The sequence below is a fragment of the Typopeltis vanoorti genome, chromosome 6, assembly GCF_054136105.1.
Source record: "Typopeltis vanoorti isolate ZY-2024b chromosome 6, IOZ_Tvanoo_1.0, whole genome shotgun sequence".
Lineage (NCBI taxonomy): Eukaryota > Metazoa > Arthropoda > Arachnida > Uropygi > Thelyphonidae > Typopeltis > Typopeltis vanoorti.
In genome coordinates, this window is record NC_143554.1 from 7,784,088 (window position 1) to 7,807,505 (window position 23,418).

Here is a 23,418-nt window from a genome sequence, read left to right on the forward strand (position 1 = left end):
GACATTGGTGAAAAGCGAAGTTATGTCAAAGCTGACTAATAGATCTTGGTCATTGAGTGTAATGTTTTTAATTTTGTTTATGAAATGTTGTGTATTTTTTATGTAGGAAGGGGGAATGACCTACCAATTCCTTGAGTGTGGCCGCTAGGTTTTTGGCTAAGTGGTAATTCAGGCTGTCGATTCCTTCCACAATCAGACGTAGTGGTGTGTCTGTTTTGTGCACTTTTGGAAGGCCATAAATTCTGGGTGTGCAGGCATACTGAGGTATTGTTTTTTAATTGTTTCTTCCGGCCATGTGTTAACGGATTTAATTAATTCAGTTGTTTTCTTTTTATTGCGTTGTGTGGGGTTGTAATTTACCATTTGGTAGGTATTGTGGTCTGATACCAAATGGTTCATTTTTTTTATGTAGGTTGTCCGATCTAAAACAACAGTGGCATTCCCTTTATCTGCTTTTGTGATAATATTTTCCTGGTTATTTTTTTAGGGATTTGAGGGCCAGTTTTTCTAATTTGTTTAGGTTGCTGCTTAATATGTTGTTTGAATTTAGTATACAAGCAGTTTCCATCCGTATTTTGTCAGCTAAATTGGCGGGAAGGGATCTTAAACCTCTCTCTCTCTCCATATGATAAATTATATCAAGTCTGTTTACTGACCTCGGTGCAATGGCATAGTTTAATCCTTTCTCCAGCAGCGAGAGTTCACCTTGGGTGAGATTATTTTAATTGGTTGATAACAAGGCCATGGTCCGATGGTGGTCGGTTGCTCCTAACTTCGTTTGTGGGTGATTGGCTGCTCTTTCTGTTGTTGGTTTTTTTTTTTTTTTATCACTAGAGGTCAGGCTAAGAAAAAGATTAGTTATCAACAAAGATTTAATTTACCTTTATAGAGTGTGCAACAGAATGTAGCTTAGTTCCTATACACATGTATCCTTCTGATGATGGCCTCGATACAGGGGTCGAAACTTCAAGTGTTATCTTATTAATAATTAGTTCAATAATTTACTAATTATTAATAAAATAAAATATTTTATTAATAATCAGTAAAAAAAATTTGTGTCCCTAAATTCTTAAGTATGAATACGAGTATTAGAAAGTTGTATAAAACTATTTCAAGACAGCTGGCAGCTGTATTAAAGGCAAATGGTGGTCCCACACCATATTAATAAAGACATATCGCCTATTTCCCAGGTGTTCACATTATTTTCTCCAACTCCTGTACGTTGCTGGACGAATGAGATCTCCCACATCTATTTATTTCTATGGAGTCCTTAATAATAATAATAATTTTATACTTTTGACTAAATAGTTTTGTAGCAACATTTCTTGTTCCACTATATACTAGGCTTCCAGAAGAAAGAACATTAAGTAGGTTTAAGTCTAGTTATTAAATAGAGAAAACTTTTCTCTGCCATTTTTCATCCACTCCTTAGTTGATTTTTGGAGAAAGATTTAAATTTTTTATCCTGCACTTGGATTTTTATTCACCCAACTCATAAAAATTGACTATACAATTCACACTATCTATAGACAATAATAAGTTATGGTTTAAGATCTGCTATATTGTAATTCCACAGTCTTCAAAAATCATCAGCTAATTAAGTGATTAATGAAGTAAAGAATTTAACATAACTAATATTTTGTGATGGGTATCTCATCACACCATCAATGTGAAGCACATACAATGAGCTACTGAAGCTTGAACTAAAAGGTTACAAAGCGTTTTGGTTCGGCTGCTCTCCTGTCAGTCATGTGTACTAATTAGTACCTTGGGACCAGAGAACTTAACCATTATCAATTGTAAGAAAACATAGCTGAAAGGCAAAGGAGTGCACATAGCTACTTGCAAGACATAACTGAAAAACAGGTGTAACAATAAAATTACCATATTTAAATTTACCTCTAACATTAAGTTAATTGTATCTAGAAATTTCATATAGTCATGTTAAAGAAAAAGGCTTATTTGCATATATTCTCAGGTTAATATATGCTTATCTGCATACATGAACCTCAGAATATTTGTGCATATACAACCAGGGCTCCAGAAATACAACTTAACTCTACTAAAAAATAAAAAAAAATACTCATCTGTGGCATCAATCTAATTTATATATTTTATAGGCAATGTTTTGATGACAAAACAAAAGTTCTTAACATAACTGTACAGAAATATTATTTCCTTTACATGTATCTAAAATGTATGCTACTGACCTTACAGTTAATTTACATAAGACCTTCTTATGTCCTAAAGCGTGTCTTTTCCTGGTTGCAAAATACCACCTACCCACTGATTTATCTGGAATAAACAGGGAAGTGCCATTCATATGTATTCCATAAATCATTCAGAGTGAAAAAATTCAATGATGACCTGAACTTCCCTTTTATTACATTCCAACTAAAATTTCATTCACATAATTACATTATGTGATGAAATTATCTAATAATCTGTAACTTTATGTGAATTATTTCATTACATAATTACATTATGTAATGAAATAATTCACATAAAGTTACAGATTATTAGAGAGATGACGTGGGAATTACAGAAAGTTGACCAGTGTTTGAATGAACATAGGAAGTAAAAGAAAATTAAGCAGCAGAATAAGAAACAACAACGCATGGAATCAGGTAAGTTAGTAAGTAACGAAAATCAGGTAAGTAACGTTGATTGAAAAAGAATGATACTATTAGGTATGGTAACTCTATCATAAAACATGCTGTTGATGAGCAGGCTATAACTTCAAGTTTTCTGGGAGCAAAAATTAAAAACATAGCACAGGCAACTGAAAAACAGAAAAGAAAAGTAAAGAAGATTGTAATTGTAGTAGGTACCAACAACTTAACTACTGATAAGTTCAGCATGAGAGAGAATATGAAAGGATTGTTAAAAGAGGTGAGAGTGAAGAGCGAGAAAGTGAAAATCATAAGTATATTATCTTTATATTGGGATTAGATAGGATATCAGCTAGGGTTTTGCAAGTATGTGCAAGAGAACTGGCAATGCCTTTGACTAAGCTGTTTAATTTAAGTCTCAGCTCTGGCAGAGTTCTAAGAGAATGGAATGAGGGCAAAATTATTCCTTTGCATAAGGGAGGTTCTCAGACTACAGTAGCAAATTATAGACCAATCAATATCTCAGGCATGGTGGTAAAAGTATTAGAAAAATTGGTAAGAAAGAGAAATCAAGAATGGATAGATAAAAATATGATACTGCATAAGGGTGAACATGACTTTGTGAAGGGTCAGTCATGCCTCAGTAATTTACTAACTTTTTATAATAGAGTAACAGCTGGGGTACACGACAACTGGGCGACGGTCAACTGGGCGATTGCCAAATGGGCGATGGAATAAAAGATCAAATATGCAATTCTATTCTGTTGATCTATTACCAGGTAAAAATGAGATAAAAGAACAGTATAAACATAAAATTTGAAAAATCTCACTTATAATTAAGTTTATTTTTATTGTGTAGAATTACGAATTGTATAGAAGTTATATTGAAATTTCCCATACAAAAAAATGAGTCAGCTAGTTAATAAATATTTATATTATATATTTTCGTTTATATCATATATCAAAATTTGTAGGATCATTTAAGAAAGAGATGGTTAGAAAGAGTGGTCCGAAAATGATTTAAAAATGAAAAGATATAATTGCACAGTATTAAAATAAAGAAAAAAAAAAATTTTTTTAAATTCATTTCTTAATATTATTTTATAATTAATAAACATATTTACAAATATTACATATATACACTAAAACAAAAAAGTATATGAAATTCAAAACAATTTTTTTGAATTTATTAATTCATATTATAGTTATATGCAATACAACGTAAAGATTCTATTATATTTTCCCTATCGTAATTAATAACTTTTTTCAAAATTCTTTGGTCAGCTTCATCGTAACATCTATGTTTGTGCTCATGTTGAAAACCTGCTACTGCTCTTTCATAATCAACATCATATGTTTTTTGAATTTTTTGTAGTCCATTTATAAAAATCCATAAATTTAGATGACTTGCGCTGCTGCCATAGCTCAATTGCAGTTTTTGATGACAGGCTTCCGCAAAATTATTTGTCCTATCGGTTCCATTTATCGTTCTTTGGTACACAGACCAAACATTTGAGGGAAAAATCGGTGGAGCCCTGGTTCTGTTATTCCTTAGACGACTATGTATTCGTAAACCATTCTAAAATTGGTTCAAATTCATTGGATAAATGATTCTCAAGTTCAGAAATAGCGTAAATAATATCTTGTTCTGAAACGAAATGATTCTCAAGTTCAGAAATAGCGTAAATAATATCTTGTTCTGGAATGAAAGCAAGCGAAGTGATAATTTTTGAATTTAAAGCAAATTGTGCATCAGAATTATATCTGGTTAAAAGACTGCATGAAGCTAAATGCTTACGAAGATTTTGTACGAGATGAAAAAAGCAACCATTTATGTTAGCTTGTGTAAATACTATACGTAACACTTGATGAATGGCAATTTCAAAATCAACATTTATATTTTCGGGATCTAGTAATGGCCACATTTCATGTATAATATAAAATAATTTTGTGTATGTTTCAAGAGTCTTATTATGTAATAAACAATATAAAACAGGGAAAACAGGGCCTCCATCCTTTCTAGCCAAAATAACAAAAATTTGAGCAAAAAGAGAAAAAGTAAGTAAAAATGTGCCATCTATAAATAATTCATTTATGCTTTGGCTCCGCACTGCATGGCTTTCACGACCAAACATTAATATTCTCATGGGGTTGACCTGCTCTAATCCAGAATCAGCCAATAAAAAACGTTCAAATTGTGATGGACTGAATTCATAATTTAAGTATTCTTCAGGAATAATTATTGTTTCCCTAGAATCAGGATTAATTGGGGCTTTTAAATTTTTTAATCTTCTTCTTTGAATATTTCTGCACAGAATGCTATGATTTGGAAGCATTCCTTCTACCGCAGAAGAAACATTTTGTAGAACTTGAGTTCTGATTTGTGATGAGTTGCTCATTGTCGTATCCGCTAATTTTTTGGCTGTTGTACTAAACTTCTTGCGTTATTACTCTGGCCGCATTTCTAGAACCGCTACATGTGTGTTCCTGTTTTTCAGAAATTAGTGATCCATCACTGACACTTGTCCAGATTCTAACTCTGCATTCTTTGTTTTTATTTTCACATCGCCAAAATTGAATTGAACCTTTCTTATCAATCTTGTCTTTAACATAAAGATACCCATTCCAAGTTTTTCCTTGTCTCTTTGACTTAATATTCTTGAATTATCCATTTCTGAAGAATAGAAACAAGAAATATAAATATAAAAATAAAATTTAAAAAAGTTTTCACTATTGATATAATTAAGAAAAAATTATTAATTATATCAATAGTGAAATATTTCTATACTTCTATATAATTGTACTTAGCAATTTGTTTCATTTGAGAGCTAATCAAGAGTTTGAAATTTATTTAAATTAATTTAGATGTCACGTATACAATTTAGTATACGATTAAGATTATAAATTTTGAATACATACCTTTTATTTACTGAAACTTGTTCATTGCACGTGGTAACTGTAACGTTGACAGAAATATCGGAAACGATGTAATAAACAAGCAAACAACTAGTCTTACTGTTTAATAGAAGTCAAAATATCTTGCGAATGCGTATTAAACTAAATAACCACACACAAAACGCCCAAATGATAAATTGCCAAACAAGACACCTTACGCAGTGAAGCTCAGAAATACTTCTTCAGACAATAAAAATAAACTTAATTATAAGTGATATTATTCAAATTTTATGTTTATACCATAATTCTATGGGAAATTTCAATATAACTTCAATACAATTTGTAATTCTACACAATAAAAATAAACTTAAATAAACTTAATTATAAGCAAGATTTTTCAATTTTTTTGTTTGGCAATTTATCATTTGGGCGTTTTGTGTGCGGTTATTTAGTTTAATATGCATTAAATGCAAGATATTTTAACTAGTCTTACTGTTTAATAGTTCAAAATATCTTGCGAATGCGTATTAAACTAAATAACCACACACAAAACGCCCAAATGATAAATTGCCAAACAAGATACCTTATGCAGTGAAGCTCAGAAATAAAAATTATAAGCAAGATTTTTCAATTTTTTATACTGTTTATAATGTGTAAAAGAACAGTATAAACAGTATAATGTTTATACTGTTCTTTTAACTCATTTTTACCTGGTAATAGATCAAAAGAATAGAATTGCATATTTCATCTTTTATTCCGTCACCCAGTTGTCCGTCGCCCATTTGGCCATCGCCCAGTTGACCATGTCCCAACAGCTGAGTTGGATAAAGAAAATGGCTACACAATGATTTTGCAAAGGCATTTGACAGAATACCACATGGAACACTGTTATGCAAATTACACTGTGACAGCCTGGTCGCTGGGCTGTCATGGTGCATCGGGGCATCCCCTTGGTGGTGGTGGATGAGGGGGGATGGTTTGGCACTACTTTGTAGGCCTCCCGGCTAGGTCCATGTGACTCGCTAACCAACGTCAGCTGCAGTCCTCCATTCATATTGGGGGTTGGATGGTTCTGGTGGCCTATTCCATAAAAACTGCCGCTATGTAAAGCATTATATCTAAACAGAAAAGAAATAAAGCCCGGGTAGTCTCAATATGCCCGGAATGGTGGTGTCAGGGTAATGTAGCAGGTCCTGAGGCATCGTCAGTCCATGACTGCTATAAAGAAACCCAACAGAAATTGCTTGCAGATCGCAACTTGGAATGTAAGAGGATTGAATAAATCTCAGAAATTGGCTAATGCGATGAGAGAGTTGGAGAGATTGAATATTAATATACTAGGAACATGTGAAACATTTTGGAAAGGATCTTTGGACTTTGAGTCGAAACTTCCAAATGGCAAGACATATAAAGTATATACGTCAGGTGGTGAAATATCAAGGGGAGATGTAGCATTCATTATAGAGAAGAAAATTAATAAAAACATCCATGTCATCAAAAAATCAGACAGAGTAATGCCAATTCTAGTGAATTCTAAACCTAGAGATATGCTCCTACAGAACAGAATGAGGAAGCAGAAATAGATAACATGTATGATGAAATAGAATGGTGTATAAAGGAAGCTGGAGCAAGAAAGATTGAGTTATTTGTGCTATGGGTGACTGGAATGCAAAAGTTGGATCAGAGAGAACATCTACACACACATGGGGGGGGGTCCATTTGGACTTGGAATTTGGAATGCAAGGAGGACAAAACTGATTGATTTCCGTAACAAGCACAGTCTCATCATAACTAACACTTATTTTGAGCAAAAACCAACAGCAAGATATACATGGGAAAGTCTGGATGGAAGATACAAAAATTAATTTGGAATGCAAGGAGGACAAAACTGATTGATTTCCGTAACAAGCACAGTCTCATCATAACTAACACTTATTTTGAGCAAAAACCAACAGCAAGATATACATGGGAAAGTCTGGATGGAAGATACAAAAATTAATTAGACTATATCTTGGTCAATAAATGTTACTTCAATGGAATACAGAACTCAGGCTGATGCCAAGCACTAACTGTGGATGTGATCATAGACTGGTCTTAATGAAGATGAATATTTGCCTGAAAACAATAAAATTAAAAGAAAACAACCCCTAAAATAGGATCTGCAGATGGTACAAAATCCAAAAGTAAAATCAAAATTTAATTAAAATGTTTCAGATCTTCTGTTTGCACAGTTGCAAAATGAAAATGAACCCTCTGAATGGAATAAACTACGTGCAGCTATCACAACATCTACTAAAAACCACATCAATAAACATGAAAAAACCATGGATAATACAAGAAGTAATTGACCTCATCGATGAAAGAAGAACATGGAAAAGAGGAGCAAATGAAGAAGAAAGATTAAGATATAAAACATCAGATAAAAGAATCAAACAGTTATGCAGGAGATTGAAAGAAAACTGGATAAATAGGAAGTGCACTGAGATAGAAGAATTACAAAATAAGAACAAAAACCAAAGAAGCATTCCTGAAAATGAAAGAACTTAATGGAAAAGCAAAACATATGCAGTCAAATAGCATCAAGGACAAAGATGGGACATAATCATTGATAAGGAAAAGATAAATGGAAGATGGATGGAGTACTTATCAGAGCTCTATGACGATGATAATGGTAACATGATAGATGATTCACAACACTTGAAGTTAAACATAGCAACAGATATACCACTCTACCGACAAGAAAGGAGATACAACACATAATTAAGAATCTTCCTAATAATAAATTCCCTGTGTGTGATAATATCCCGGCTGAATTGTTAAAAGTTTTGACTGGCTATAATAACAACTATTTAGTGGAATCCATCCAGAACATCTATAAAACAGTAGAATTACCTGAAGTTTTTAAAACATCTATCTGCATACCAATTCCAAAGAAAAATAATGCACAAAATTGTGAGGATTACAGAACTGTGAGCCTAATATCCCAAGCATCTAAAATTATTTTAACCACTGTTAACAAAAAAATTGAAAGAGCCTTAATTGGTGAATTGAGTGAACAACAGAAAGGCTTCAGAAGAGGAGCGGGAAACATTAATGCTATCCTGGAACTAAAAATAGTAATAGGAAGATCACTTGAAAGAAATAAGAATATATACATATGCTTCATAGACTTTCAGAAGGCCTTCGACCAGGTAAAACATAATAAACTGTTCAATATATTGGATAAATTAGACATAGAAGATCATGTACTTAAGATTATAAAAATGATTTACTCCAAACAGAAAATGCAGTTGTTTAACTTGGAGACGTCTGAAGTGAAAATAAAAAGAGGAATTAGACAAGGTTGTATCCTTTCACCAAATTATTTAATATCTATAGTGAGACAGTGATGAAAAAGACTGAAAAACAAAAAACAGGAATTAGTATAAAATGGTATAAAATACAACAATCTTAGATATGCTGATGATACCATTCTAACAGCAGAAAACAGAAACAAATTAATCAAATTACTGCAGCTACTAATCGAAGAAGGTAAAGAGTTTCAATTAGATATAAATGCAAAAAAGACCAAATTTATGAAAATCTCAAAAGAAAACAGATCTGAGCCAGAAATATTCATAAGCAATATGAAAATTGAACATACAACAGAATACAAATATTGAGGCACCTACTTTACTCCATATGGAAAGCAAGATAAAGAAATAAAAATAAGAACAGCCATAGCTAAAGCTGCCATCTGGAAAAATAAAGATCTGCTCACGTTTCGTGGGTATCGAGACAAAGAAAAGAATGATAAGAACATTAGTGTGGCCAGTTTTCACATATGGAAGTGAGACCTGGGTATTCAAGAAGAGAGTAAGACAACAGATAATGGCCTTTGAAATGTGGTGCTATAGGAGAGCTCTGAAAATCTCATGGACGGAATACGTGACAAATACAGATGTCCTACAGAGAATGAGAACTCAGAGATCTTTATTACAGGAAATGATCCAGAGAAAGATGAGATTGGCAGGACATGTACTGAGAGTTCAGCAGGACAGGGAGTACTAACAATTTTGGAAGGAAAGAGTATAGAAAAAGGATCAAGAGATAAAAAACGAAGGACATGGTTTGAAGATATAAGATCATGGAACGGATCACATGGCTATGCAGAAACAAAAGGGAAAGCCACCAACAACAGAGAGAACTAGAAGGACATGGTGCTGCACCCTCTCACTGAGGAAGCTACATGAAGAAGAAGAAGAACAGCTGAGTTGGATAAAGGAAATGGCTACACAATGATTTTGCAAAGGCATTTGACAGAATACTGCATGGAACACTGTCGCAAATTTGAACAAATAGGAATGGATATAACATTGGTTAAGTGGATAAGAGGATTATTGTTGGGCAAATATCAAAAATTGGTATATGGAGAGGCAGAATCGAGGCAAAAGCAGGTGACTAGTGGTGTGCCACAAGGTTCAGTGCTGGGACCATTGATGTTCAATTTGTAGATAAATGATATAGGAAATAACCTAAAAGGAAATATTCAGTTGTTTGCTGATGATGCAAAATTAGGTAGAGTAATAGTTAATCAAGGCAGTGTGGAGAGCTTGCAGCACAATTTAAATAGGCTGTCAGTATGGGCAAAGCTAATGGGTGTCAGTTTAATGCCGAGAAATGTAAAGTTATGCATTCATTTTCGAAATTATGGATTTTATAACATTTTATAACATGAATAAACATTTTCATGTTTATTCATGTTAAATTAAATCTAGCTTGATGTAATTTATAAATTTTTTTTTTTTTTTTTCACTAAAGGTCAGTAGAATAACATGTGATCAAATAATTGTTTCTCTAGCTTACGGTTTGTAATGTAACTCAGCTTGTCTTGTATATTTGCGTATGCTCCAGATGATGATCTTGATATGAAAATCGAAATGTCGGGATAATAAAAAGAATTAGTTATAACATGGTTGGAGTATCTCTGCTGGATCGACTAAGAAACGAAGACATAAGATAACGACAAAAACAAGAAATAACAATAATAGACAAAATCCAAGAAAGAAGACTACGATGGTTTGGCCATGTGAAGAATGGGAACAGAAAGACTACCATCTAAAGCCCTGAATACAATGATGGAAGATAAAAGATCTAAAGGACGGCCCAGAATTCGATGGACAGACAAAATAAAAGTGGACCTGAAAACCAAATCACAACAAGTGACACCAAACTGGACAGAATTGTTTGGACTCTCCTGGGACAGACAGAAGTGGAAAGAGTTCATTCGGCCTCATCATCATCCACATAGATGATGGAAGAGAGAAGAAGATAACATGGTTGTAAAATCCATAATTTCGAAAATGAATGCCGATCATCATGTAACACTAAAAGAAAGGATAAAGTTATGCACTTTGGGATAAACAGATTACAAATTTATCACATTGATGGCACCATTTATCACATTGATGGCACTGTATTACACAAAATAGATGAAGCTAGAGATTTAGGGGTGGTGGTAGACAGAGTTAAAGTTTATAGGACATATTGCTAAGGTTACTAAGGTAGCACTTAAAATACTTGGCTAGTGAAGAACATATTAACAAGTAGAGATAAGGAAGTTGTAATCCCTCTTTATAAGGCCTTGATATGCCTATATCTGGATTACTATGCTCAAATCTGGTGCCTGCATTTCTTGGGGATGTGGAAGAAGTGGTGGAGAGGATTAGGAGGCAAGTGACCAAGATGGTGAGTGGCCTGTGGAATGTGCCCTATGAGGATAGATTGAAGGTGTGTGGATTGCAGAAGTTGATTGATAGGAGAAAAAGAGGAGATATAACAGTGTTAATAATTTGTATATTTTTATATTGAGGAGATTATTCATAAATATTATCATAATATTATTAATCCAACCATAGAGATGATCCTTGTTTCTAACAATTATTTTTTTTATTCCGAGTGTACCTATATGTTATTATATGCACAAGGGTTCACTCCAATTGGTGCAATGATCTTAACTCTTTCTTTCAGAATCCAAATAATCACTGACTCAAGACCAAAATACAAAATAAACACATTTAATATAACAAAAACAATATATATACACTTCAAACAAATATTACATAACTAACAACAAAGTAATTGGATCCAAGGCCTTTTAAAAATAAACTTACACTTAAGACTAGACTAAACACTTTGTTTGCACAATCACAAAATGTTCATAGCCAGTTTCTTTCTCTGTCAAGGCCCTTTTCAATAGATATATGACTCTATTCTTCATTTTTACAGGATCCTTTCTCATCACTTATGTAACACACGTTAATTCTTCCTGACTTAATTCTTTCTCTTTTCTTCAGTAGAAATAATAGTCAGATCCGGCGTCCTTAATACAGATGAAACTTCCTAATCAGAGTTTTCTCGAACATTCCTTTAGAACGTAAATAGCAAATTCTTCTTTTATTCGCTAAATGCTTATTGATAGTCTTAATTCTTCCAATAAAAAAAACTTACAGTTCTACGATTCCCTTTTCGGAATCTACTATTAATCTTTCAATTAGTGTTTCCTCCAATATTCCGTTTAAGACGCATATAGCAATATTTTCCTTTTATTCATCAATACTTATTCCACTTTGAAACTTAATAGTTCCATGATTCCTTTTTTGGAATATACTATTAATTTTCTTCCGACTGTCACTTAAAAAACTTAAGTTCCTTCCAAACCTAAATGTCTGCCGGCCTGTGTTCTAAATTCCTTCTGAACGCGCTCTTGTTTACAGCCGTTACTCAGATACCGAACGCTTTCCTTGTCAGCTGTCAATCACACATCAACCCTCTCAGCGAGCATGCGCACTCCGTGGCAAGCGAGAAACTAATGGCTGACACGTTGTCTCCGTTAGCGACAAGAGAATGTCCTCATAAAACACAAAACTTAATATTTCAAACCATAATAAATTTGTTTAAAGTAACACAACTATTCAAATCCGGTAAGTACATTAAATTTTTAACTGCTTTACATATCACTTTTAACAAAACAATTTCCATAACAGGCACATCGCAAGTGCCGACAATGCGTGTTATGAAAACAAAACTAATGAATATATTAACATAAACAATACGTAAAAATATTCAGAATTTTAATTATGATTATTTTTACAAGAGAAACATTTAACTTGCTTAAAGGATTTTATAGGATAGATGCAGAGAAAATGTTTCAGCATTTGGCTAGAGGGACCAGAACAAGGGGTCATCCCTGGAAATTGAATAAAGGTGTGGTTAGTAGGGGTGTGAAGTCTAGATTTTTTGCTTGGAGAGTGGTGAATGAGTGGAATGAGTTGCCTCAATCAGTTGTGAGTGCTTTTTCCATTAATGGGTTCAAGGAGAGGTATGATAGATTGTGTGGACAGATTGGTGTGTAAATATTTGACTCCATGGAGGTGTCCGTTTAGTTAAAATAATAATAATAATATGATAAAAAATGAATTAAGAAAAAGGGCTATGATGGCAAACGATTCGATGCATAAGATGTGTAGAAGGAATATGCAAGTTTTTGGATGTGTGGAGTGAGTTTGAGAGAAGACTGGTTTTGTATAAAAGAGATGGCCCACACTTGAATGCAATTGGTATCAGGAGTCTTGAAACACTAATAACTGGTATGAGATCTAACACAGAGAGTCAGAGAAACTAAATTATACTAGGAGAAATGGTGAGATGTGTGTGTAAGAGCAACAATTATGTAACTGTGTTAATTATGTAACAATGTTAATGATGTTATAATCATTTCGATTATCATGGAAATGATTATGAGGAGAGAACAATTTCAACTTTGTGTTTGTCTGGTTCGGATCCATCAAACATGTGCAAAGATGTGTGCATATATAAGGCACTAAAAGAAGAACAGAGATATGTTCTTCTTTAGATATGTTCTTCTTGTCTGTAGTCTGCATGACACATAAGATCTGTAAGTTGTCCAACGTGCAGATCTTATGTGTCATGCAGACTACAGACAAGAGTACAAAAGGACATGCAGGTAGCTTATTATGTCTGTACATGAATGCTAGGAGTATCAGAAACAAAGGGATAGAGTTAGTTGCTTTGGTCAATATGTTGGGACCTCAGATTGTAGGCATCAGTGAGACCTGGTTATCAGAATCAGACATACTAACTGGTATCGAGTATAAAGGGTACAGTGTTTTTAGGAAGAAAAGACAGGATAAGAGTGGAGGGGATGTTGCTAATGTTGTCGGATGACCAGAATCCAGTTAATGTTGAGACTTATGATTGCAATATTGTACTAGTAACAGTTTTTCATGTGGCAGTGAATTTGAAGCCATCTGGTGTGAGGTAGAATCTAACAAGATTTATGTATTATCAAATACATAAATAAATAAAATACATAGTGAGATGTTGCTACAGATTTAGTGGATCAATTGCTAGCGATGAAGAAATGTATCAAGGTGATAAATAAAGGTGATAAATGCGAAAAGAATAATCACAATGGGGGACTTTAATTATCCAAACATTGATTGGATAGTGGTAAAATCTCATGAGAAGAATGAAACTAAATACATTGAGCTGTTGGAGACAACTTCCTCAAGCAGCAAGTGACAGAAGGAACTCAAGGTCAAAGAGTGTTAGATCTGATTATAGTGTCAGAGGGGGGGGGGAGTGTTTAGTTAAAGCCGCAACTATTCTGCCTCTGGTTGGTGATAGCAATCATGCGATACTCACATAAGTTTATGAAGGTTACATGCTGAACTACGAAGCAGGAAATTATGACCAACTGAGGAGTTGCTGATTTCAGCACAATCGTATTGGTTGCTGGATGTGAAGAATATCGACAGTGAATGGGAAGCATTTAAAAAATACTTAAATGATGCAATATCAGAATGTGTCCCATGAGTTCGAGAATAAATAGGGTATATAAATATACACACATACATAAATGATATATATATATTAAAATCTCATTAAAATCTTTATAAGTTATCTCGGTTTTTGAAGTCATTAAATCTGTATTTTTTAAATTGTATCACAACAACTGAGTAAAAGCCGATTATCACACACACACACACACACACACGCATAGCATACATACATACAGTTATTCCCAGGTTCATGTGTGCAGATAAGCATTTATCTTGTATATGATTATATGAAATTTCTAGATACAAATATCTTAATTTAATGTTAGAAAGAAATTTAAACTCAATAGTTTTATTGTTAAACCTGTTCTATACCATACAGCTTACATCTTGAAAGTAGCTGTGCTTTCCTTTGCCTTTCAGCTGTGTTTACTTATGAGTACAACAGAACAGAAGAACTTTGTGACCTTCGTTTAGTTCATTCTTGTTTCACGTAGCTTTGATAGCTTATTGTACGTCTCATTCTGATGCTGCAATGAGATACACATCACACAATATTACTAAGTTATATTATATTCTTTTTGTCATTACATACCTTATCATGTTGTTGTTGTTGTTAGCCTAGATGTCCCACTTCAGGTCAAAGGCCTCCCCAACCTCTCCTATTCTAGGCCACTCTTGTCCATGTGACACCAACCCACTTTTCGATGCCATCTCTACATCTTTTTCTCTGTCTTCCAGGTTTTCTGACGTCTTTTCTTGGCAGCCACTCTGTTGCTCCCTTTGTCCATCTACCATCTTCATATCTTGCCAAGTGGCCTGCCCAATCCCATTTATTTTATTTTATTTTATTTCCTAGCTCTCCAAATGAAGTCTTATTTTTGTTAGGTCTCTTAAGTCCTTGTTCCTTATTCTATCTCATCTGGTTACTCCAAGTAAACTCCTCTCCACTGCTCTTTGGTAAACTCAGAGCTTTTTTGTCTGCAGTGGTTAATGCTCAAGTCTGGTAACAATAAGTCAAAGCTGGCAGGACAATCATATCTAATAATTTTCCTTTTTAGACAAATGGGGAGGTCCCGTTTCATCCAATACTTCATTCCCCAGTAGCTCTTCCAAGCACTGTCGATTCTACACTGAACTGCAAGGTCAAAATGATTTGACATGGAGATCATTTGTCATAAGTATTAGTAGTTCTCTACATATTCTATTATAGTATTTTCAACATCAATGGGAATGTGTTTGTGGTTTGTCATAATTTTTGTTTTATGATAGCTTATTGTTAGACCTATTTCATTGCATTTTATGCTTATTTCGTTGATCACCAGATTAAGTTGAGAGCGATCTTAAGCAAACAGAATGATGTCATCTGCAAAACATAGATAGTTTACCATCTTCCCCTGAATATTAATATCATAATCATTCCAATCCAGATCCCTAAAAATGGCTTCCAGGACTGCTGTAAAAAGTTTGGGAGCAATGAGATCACCTTGTTTGATGCCTCTCTCCATCCTAAAGAAGATGCCGCTCTCCTCCAACCTGATAGATGCCTCACTATTTTCATAGATGGTTTGAAGTAACCGGATATACTTTTCCTCGATTTCCCATGTCTTTCAAAGCACAGAAAATAGGGTAATGTTCTATGGAGTCAAATGCTTTGCAATAGTCAATGAAGGCCATATACAAAGGTTTTTATTACTGTATTCTAAATATTTTTCTACTAATTGATTAACTGTGTATAAGTGGTCTATTGTAGAAAAATTTTTACTGAAACCTGCTTGTTCGTATGGTTATTCGGAGTCCAGATAGTTACAAATTCTTTTGAGGATTATTCTTGTAAAAATTTTATAGCTGCGTGACAATAAATTTATAGGCCTGTAGTTGTTTAGATCTGATTTTAGCCATTACTTAGAGAAAGTCTCATCTTTTAGGTTTCTATTGTAAAGTTTAAGTAATAATGGTAATAAGCTGTCAACCCATATTTGAAAAGTTCTGCAGGTATTTCATCTAATTCTGGACACTTACTGTGTTTCATTTCATCGACAGCAGTTTTACTTTTTTTTCTGTTATGGGTGGAACGCTGGCATTTTCCACATGCCTATTGTTTGTTGAATTTGATCCAACTATATGGTTTGTATAAAGGTTTTTGTAAAAATCAATATAAAAGAAATTCAAGGGGATGCCTTGAATTTCTTTTCTATTGTTTATTATATTATCCTTTTTATCTAAAAGACAGGGAATCCATTTTTTGCCTTCAAAAAGTCCATTTTTAGAACATCACTACAAATAGAAAGTCTATTTGTAGTGATGTTCTATTTTCTATTGCTTTGGATATTTTTCTTGTATTGAATTTTCTCAGATCATTTCAGATTTCTCTTTTGACAAATTTGTCAAATTCTGCAAATTTAATCTTATCTCTTGATGAATACAATCTATTTTTCTTTAGTATATCTCTTTCATCAATTAATATCTTAGTTTTTTTGAGAGATCATTCTTCTTCCTGCCAGTAGAATTATTTAGAGCAGTGGTTCTTAACCGGTGTTCCGTGAACTGGTTAGTGTTCTGCCGGTGAAAGATGTCACATGCCACAGTTCTGAGTGTAATTGACTACTCTGAATAAAAATTTCGAGGGAATTATTTCCGTTATAACAGAACAATTAACAATATTGGAAGAAAAGATTTCAAGTTACTTTCCTTCCTTAAATACACACAATTATGACTGGATATGAACTCCACTTGGCAGTGTTAATACATCAAGTTGTGAATTTTCCTTACAAGAAGAACAATTAGTTACCTTGTCAACAGATCATACTCTAAAAATGAAATAACTCTTGAGGAATTTTGGATTTTTGTCCAAGTCGAATACCCAGCTCTCTCCACAAGAGTACTGAAAAATTTGTTACAGTTTTCACCATCATATTTGTGTGAGCTCGGTTACTCAATATTAACCCATATAAAAACTAAAATGCTTGAAAGACTTACTAATATAGACAAAGAGATGGGGGTAGCTATATCACATATTAGACCTGATATTGCTGAAAACTGCAAAAGCCGACAAGCTCAAGTATCGCATTAAAATAAGTTCCATTTTTATAAAAGGCAAGTCCATGCATATTTTTATTGTTAGTTTTATGACCCTAATGCTTTTAGTGTTCCCCAAATTTTTCTTATAATCCAAAGTCAAAAGTGTTCCGTGACTCTGAAAAGATTAAGAACCACTGATTTAGAGATTTAATTGAAGACTTAATAACAGTTTCAATAGAGTTACAAAGATCTTGAACATCAGTTTCTTGATGTGTCAGATTTTGAAAAAATTAATTGTCTTAGAATTACGGTAGCATTAACAATGAAAAAAAAAAACACTAGGAACTCAGCTGTTGGTAACAGTGGAGATTGGTCGCTTACAGACTTCAAAAAAGTTTGTTACAACTAATAGAGTTTCTTGTACTTTCTTTGGAAATAAAAAGCATTACAGCATTTTTTTTTTTTTTTTTTTTTTACATTTGGTGGCTTAAAACTGCATATCTGCTATATAAAGATTAAAGTACCTTACTGCTTAACATTAAACTGAATTTGAAATACTTACTGTTTTGTGGTTCAGGAAAGAAAGTTCTGATCTCATAGCCATAACTGCTATAGCCTTCAATACCATCTTTAATTTGCTTGCCATGACGTAATTTCTCACTTATCTTTTGTTCTCGAATTCTCTGAATGTCCCATCTAGCATTAAAACCACACATATTGTATATAGATATCTAATTAAAATCACATGCTGTATACAGATATATAACATTAAAAATCACATCATTTAAAAATATGCAACTGAAATATGAAAATCATTTTGCATATTTCAATTATACGACCCTCAAATTACCAAATTTTCAGCTAATGGATCCTTGAATGAGTTAAGATGTCAAATTTACTCCTCATACAATGCTATAAGACTGCATTCAGTTAGCCTTACTTACCTTCAGTTAACTGACTGGCAAATCAATTTCCCAATGAGAGCAGATAACTGAGAGTTCACTCTGGATAGTTGCCAATATTTTGAGAAGTCTCTCGCATCTAGCAATTATATTATCATTATTATTATCATCTGACCTCCATGAAGTCAGAGACTCATCATGGGAGGTACACACTATTGCACACAATGCTCATCCAACCATGCTTTAAACTGATTCAATGTCTACATTCACAACACGCTCAGGCAATGCATTCCACTCACCAACTGCTCTCCATGCAAAGAATCTACTCATCTACTCACACCCTCCTTATACAGTTTCCAGCGATGACCTTTGTTCTACCACCCCCCCTTCTCGCATTCTATGAAAAATCTCTTCCATGTCAAACTGATAACAAACCCTGACTAGCTTATATGTCTTAATCATATCCCCCCCCCCACTTCCTCCTATTCACGAGGCTTTGCAACTTACATTCTCTCAATCTGTTCTTGTACTCCACATTCCAAAGACCACTGACCACCTTTGTGAATTTTCTCTGGACCGATTCCAACATATCCTCATCACCATGAAAATTCAGCGACCAATTCTGTACACAATAATCCATACGAGGCCTGATCAAGGCATTATACAATGGCATCATAACCTTTCTATTTCTGCATGTCAGGATCCTCCACATCATTGCCATTATCCAATATGACATCTTTACAACTTGTGCAATGTGACACCTGAATTTCAGGTCCTTGTCCATCATCACTCCTAGATCTCTCATATCTTCTACTTCCTTTCACGTTTCACCACCAGGTATATACTTTGCATCCCTTTGTTGTTTACCAAATCTCAAAACCTTACATTTTGCAACATTGAACTGACAGTTCCACTTACTTGCCCATCCATGCAATCTATCAAGTCCTCCTGTGAGGCCATAACATCTGCTTGACTCCGCATTGCTCTCCCCTGTTTTGCATCATCTGCAAACAGCACCTTCCTTTGTTCACTAATCCAAGTTGTTTATACATTTCTTCATCACCATCCTACATATTTCAGGGCCTATAGCAACATCTAACTAAATATGTCTTCCTGTTAACCTCAACATTACACCACACTGTATATCATCAATTAAATCCATCCTAATATCACTAATATACAAATTGAACAATGGTCCCAAAATTGATCCCTGTTGCACACTACTGGTAACCTCCCTCTTTTTGAATACTGCATCGCCATATACAGCTTTCTAAAAACCTATCTGGAAGCCAGTGACCAATCCAATGCAAAAGTCTCTTATTCAATCACATCCATTTCAATTTATTTAACAGCTTATTGTGTGGCAGCCTATCAAAAGCTTTTGCAAAATCAAAGTAATACCACTTTATATGCATCTCCCTTGTCCAAGATATTTGGTCACCTTGTTATAGTACATAAGTAAGTCAGTAAAACATGATCTTCCTTTATCAAACCCATACTGACAACCACAGAGAATACTGCTGTTATCAACCCATTTCAGAAATAGGTTGATAACCTATTTCTCACCAATATCTCTCTCTAGCACCTTCACCACAACTCAACTCCAGATATTGGCTTATAATTTGTAGCCCAAACTCTTACCACTATCTTTATGCAGTGAAACAATTTTACTTTCTTTCCACTCCCCTGGAACTTGTGCAGTTATAATGCCTGTTTAATAAGACTCTTATTAAACAGGCATTATAATGCTACTGCCAATTCCCTGGAACATTCCCTTAAGATGAGGTAATACATCATCAAATCATATCGCTTTATTGACATCAAGGTTATTTATTTCTTCAAATACCTCCTGCTCACTCTCAATTACTCCATCTTCTCCTATGTCCTCAATACTTAAGTTTCTCATGATTTCACCCTGATCAGGATGAAACATCTTTATTATTATTATTCGTGACACCTCCAAGGAGTCCAAAGACTCATCGCAGGAGGACTCCTACTGTACAACTCTCTGTCTCCACCACTACCGAACCTCTATTACCAATCAACTACATCAGCGCCATCTACTGCCCACCACCACCACAAGTATTTTTTGTATGAAAATTGTGTGTGTTCTGAGGGGCTGATTTGTCTGTATGAGGGATGAAAAACCAGAGTTTCCAGGAGAAAAAACCCTGCTACCTCCGTATGAGATCGGCTAACTCACCTTCAATTGAAAAAGTCCATATAAAGATTCCTCCCGTCACGACGGGAATTGAACTCAGGCCTTTTCCAATCGAAGGGTGCAATGTACCATCATTCTTCCAATTGAGCTACGGAGGTGCTTAAAAAAAGATGGACTGAGTCCTTGGCTATTTATCTCTTCATCTGATGGATGGGGTGTTATAAATGAATACCTCACTGATCTCTGAATTCAGTGATCGATGATCACTAAATACCTAAATAATGTCTTCTGCAGCAGTTACCAATCCACCATTTTCATCCATTAACATCATCCTACCATGATCATTCTTCCTTCTACTTGCCACATATCTAAAAAACTCTCTAGGGTTTTTCTTCTCCTGATTTGCCAATTTCTGCTCATAATGCACTTTTGTTTTCCTTACTAACTGAGTCACTCTCCTGGCCTGCTCTTTATACTCTTCATGCAACTGATTATTATAATTATTCACCTTGGACTGCCTCTAAAGTACGTTCTTCTTCCAGATTTCATGCTTAAACTTCTCATTCATCCATTTTATACCTACCTTATTCAGCTATTTGGTTTTCAGAATACATTCACACATTGATACTGTTAACAGTTTCTTTGTCAGTTCCCAAGCATCATTTATTTCCTTACCTCTCAACTCCTCGTTCCATGTTATATCTCCAAGCTGTCTCTTAACAGGCAAGGAGGGTGACATGGTTGGTGAGGGTAGCTAAAGAGAGGTATGAACAGCAGTTAGCTAATGAAGCCAAAAAAAGAATCCTAAGGAGTTCTTTTGATACATAGCCAGCAAAAGAAAGAATGATTATGGAAGGATGACATTGATTGGAGAAAATGGTATAAAGACAGCTCTTGCAGAATGTGTGGTGGAGATACTTAATGAGCAGTTCATAAAGGTCTTTCAATCTTGTGAATGTGACTTCATGGAGAGATTGAGAGCAGTTGATGATGGGGAGGAGAGACTGACTGTAAGTGAGCAAGAGGTGTATGGGGAGTTGAGTAAACTCGATGTTAATAAGGCTGTGGGACTTGATAATATATCACCACATATTCTGATGGAATGTGCCAGGGAGTTGACACCTTCCTTAACATATTTTTTTAATATGAGGCTTGCACTCAGTCAAGTTACTAAGGAGTAGAAGGAGGGCAAGACTGTGCCACTTCATAAAGGATGTGATCGAACTCAAGCAGCAAGCTATAGGCCTATCCATGTGTCAGGTGTTGTGGTTAAGTTGTTGGAGAAGCTTGTGAGAACTAGGATCCAGAGTTGGGTTGACAACAATGGTATAATCTTTGATGGACAGCATGGATTTGCTAAAGGGAGGTCATGTTTTAGTAATCTACTTACTTATTACAATAAAGTGACTGCTTCCTTGGACAGAGGAGAAGGATACACAGTAATATACTTGGATTTCGCAAAAGCTTTTGATAGAGTACCTCATGATAAGTTGACAGTCAAACTAGAGCAGATGGGGTTGGATATTAGATTAGTGCATTGGATTGGAGACTGGCTATCTGATAGGTATCAACAAGTTGTGTATGGGGGTGCAATATCCAGGAAAAGGAAAGTCACTAGTGGAGTGCCTCAGGGGTTTGTTTTAGGGCCATTACTGTTTAACTTGTATATTAATGATATAGGTGAAGATTTGGATGGAGATATTCAGTTGTTTGCAGATGATGCAAAGTTGGGACAAACCATGAAGAGTAGTGAAGATGTTGTGGCCTTACAAGAAGACTTGAATAAATTGAGTGATTGGGCATGGAAATGGGGATGTGAGTTCAATGTTGCAAAATGTAACGTTTTAAAATTTGGAAAACAAAGATGGGATGCAGAATTTATGCTTGGTGAGGATATATTGTTGGAGGTGGAAGAAATAAGAGATCTGGGGTGATAGTAGATAAGGATCTGAAATTTAGGGGACACACAGCCAAAATTGTGAAAACAACACAAAGGCTTCTAAGAATGATGCGCAGGACACTGACCTGTAGAAGTAGGGAGATTCTTGTTCCACTGTATAAGACTTTGATTAGGCCACACATGGACTAATGTGACCAGAGGTCACCTGGTTTTCAGAGGGATGAAGAGATGTTGGAATGGGTCCAAAGGTGACTGACTAATGTAGTTTCTGACCTCTGGAATGTCGAGTATGAGGAAAGATTGAAAAGATGTAATTTGCAGAGTCTGGTGGACAGGAGAAAGAAGGGAGATATGATAGAGACCTACAAGTTGGTAAGGGGTTGTTATAGGATCAATGATGGAGAAGTTCTACAGAAAATAGTGGGAGAACCAGAGGTCATCCCTGGACACTGCATAAAGAGGATGTGAGTAGGGGAGTGAGAGGCAGGTTTTTTTCGTGTAGAGTTGTAAATGATTGGAATGCCTTGCCTAAGAGTGTGGGGTCTGCAAGGAGTTTGAGTGTGTTTAAGACACGGTATGATGAGCTGTGTGATAAAAAGGACCTCCCAGATGAGTGTCTGACTCCATGAGGTCTTGGGGTAATAATAATAATGTTCCTCTCTAATTTTTGCCAGCCCATGTGTGCATGAAAAACACTGTGTGTACAAGTTTCCAGTTCTCAGACTCGCTGTGTGTGGAAGTCTGTGCTTACTATAGAGAAAGTCACAAACTATTAATTTGATATGCCTAAAACTGGGTTTTTGTTTATTACTGCTGCTACACTGTCCAAATGTGACTTACTTGACTAGAGACATTTCAGAAAAATTAAGTTTACATACAACAATCATCCTACTTTTTCTTTTAAAAGTTTTCCTGGCACTTTTGCATTTTGTTCAATGAAAATAATTTCACATCCATATTATGATTTTCCAATTGTTTTGAAGCAAAGATATGGACTATATTCAGGATGTAGATGAATGTCATCACCTGGTGTATCACCACTCTACATACTGGAGGCCTGCAATGGCTTGAAGCGGTACCATGTTTG

The 23,418-nt window shown here is 34.7% G+C and overlaps 1 protein-coding gene across 1 annotated transcript in view; it reads right to left on the bottom strand.

Moving 5' to 3' along the window:
• msl-1 (male-specific lethal 1) overlaps positions 1–23,418 on the bottom strand; it is a 159,228-nt gene that overhangs the window by 28,378 nt on the left and 107,432 nt on the right. The window contains exon 6 of the mRNA XM_090394664.1: positions 17,931–18,064. Within this exon, the coding sequence (XP_090250790.1) occupies positions 17,931–18,064 (134 nt within the window). The remainder of the gene's footprint in view (positions 1–17,930; positions 18,065–23,418) is intronic.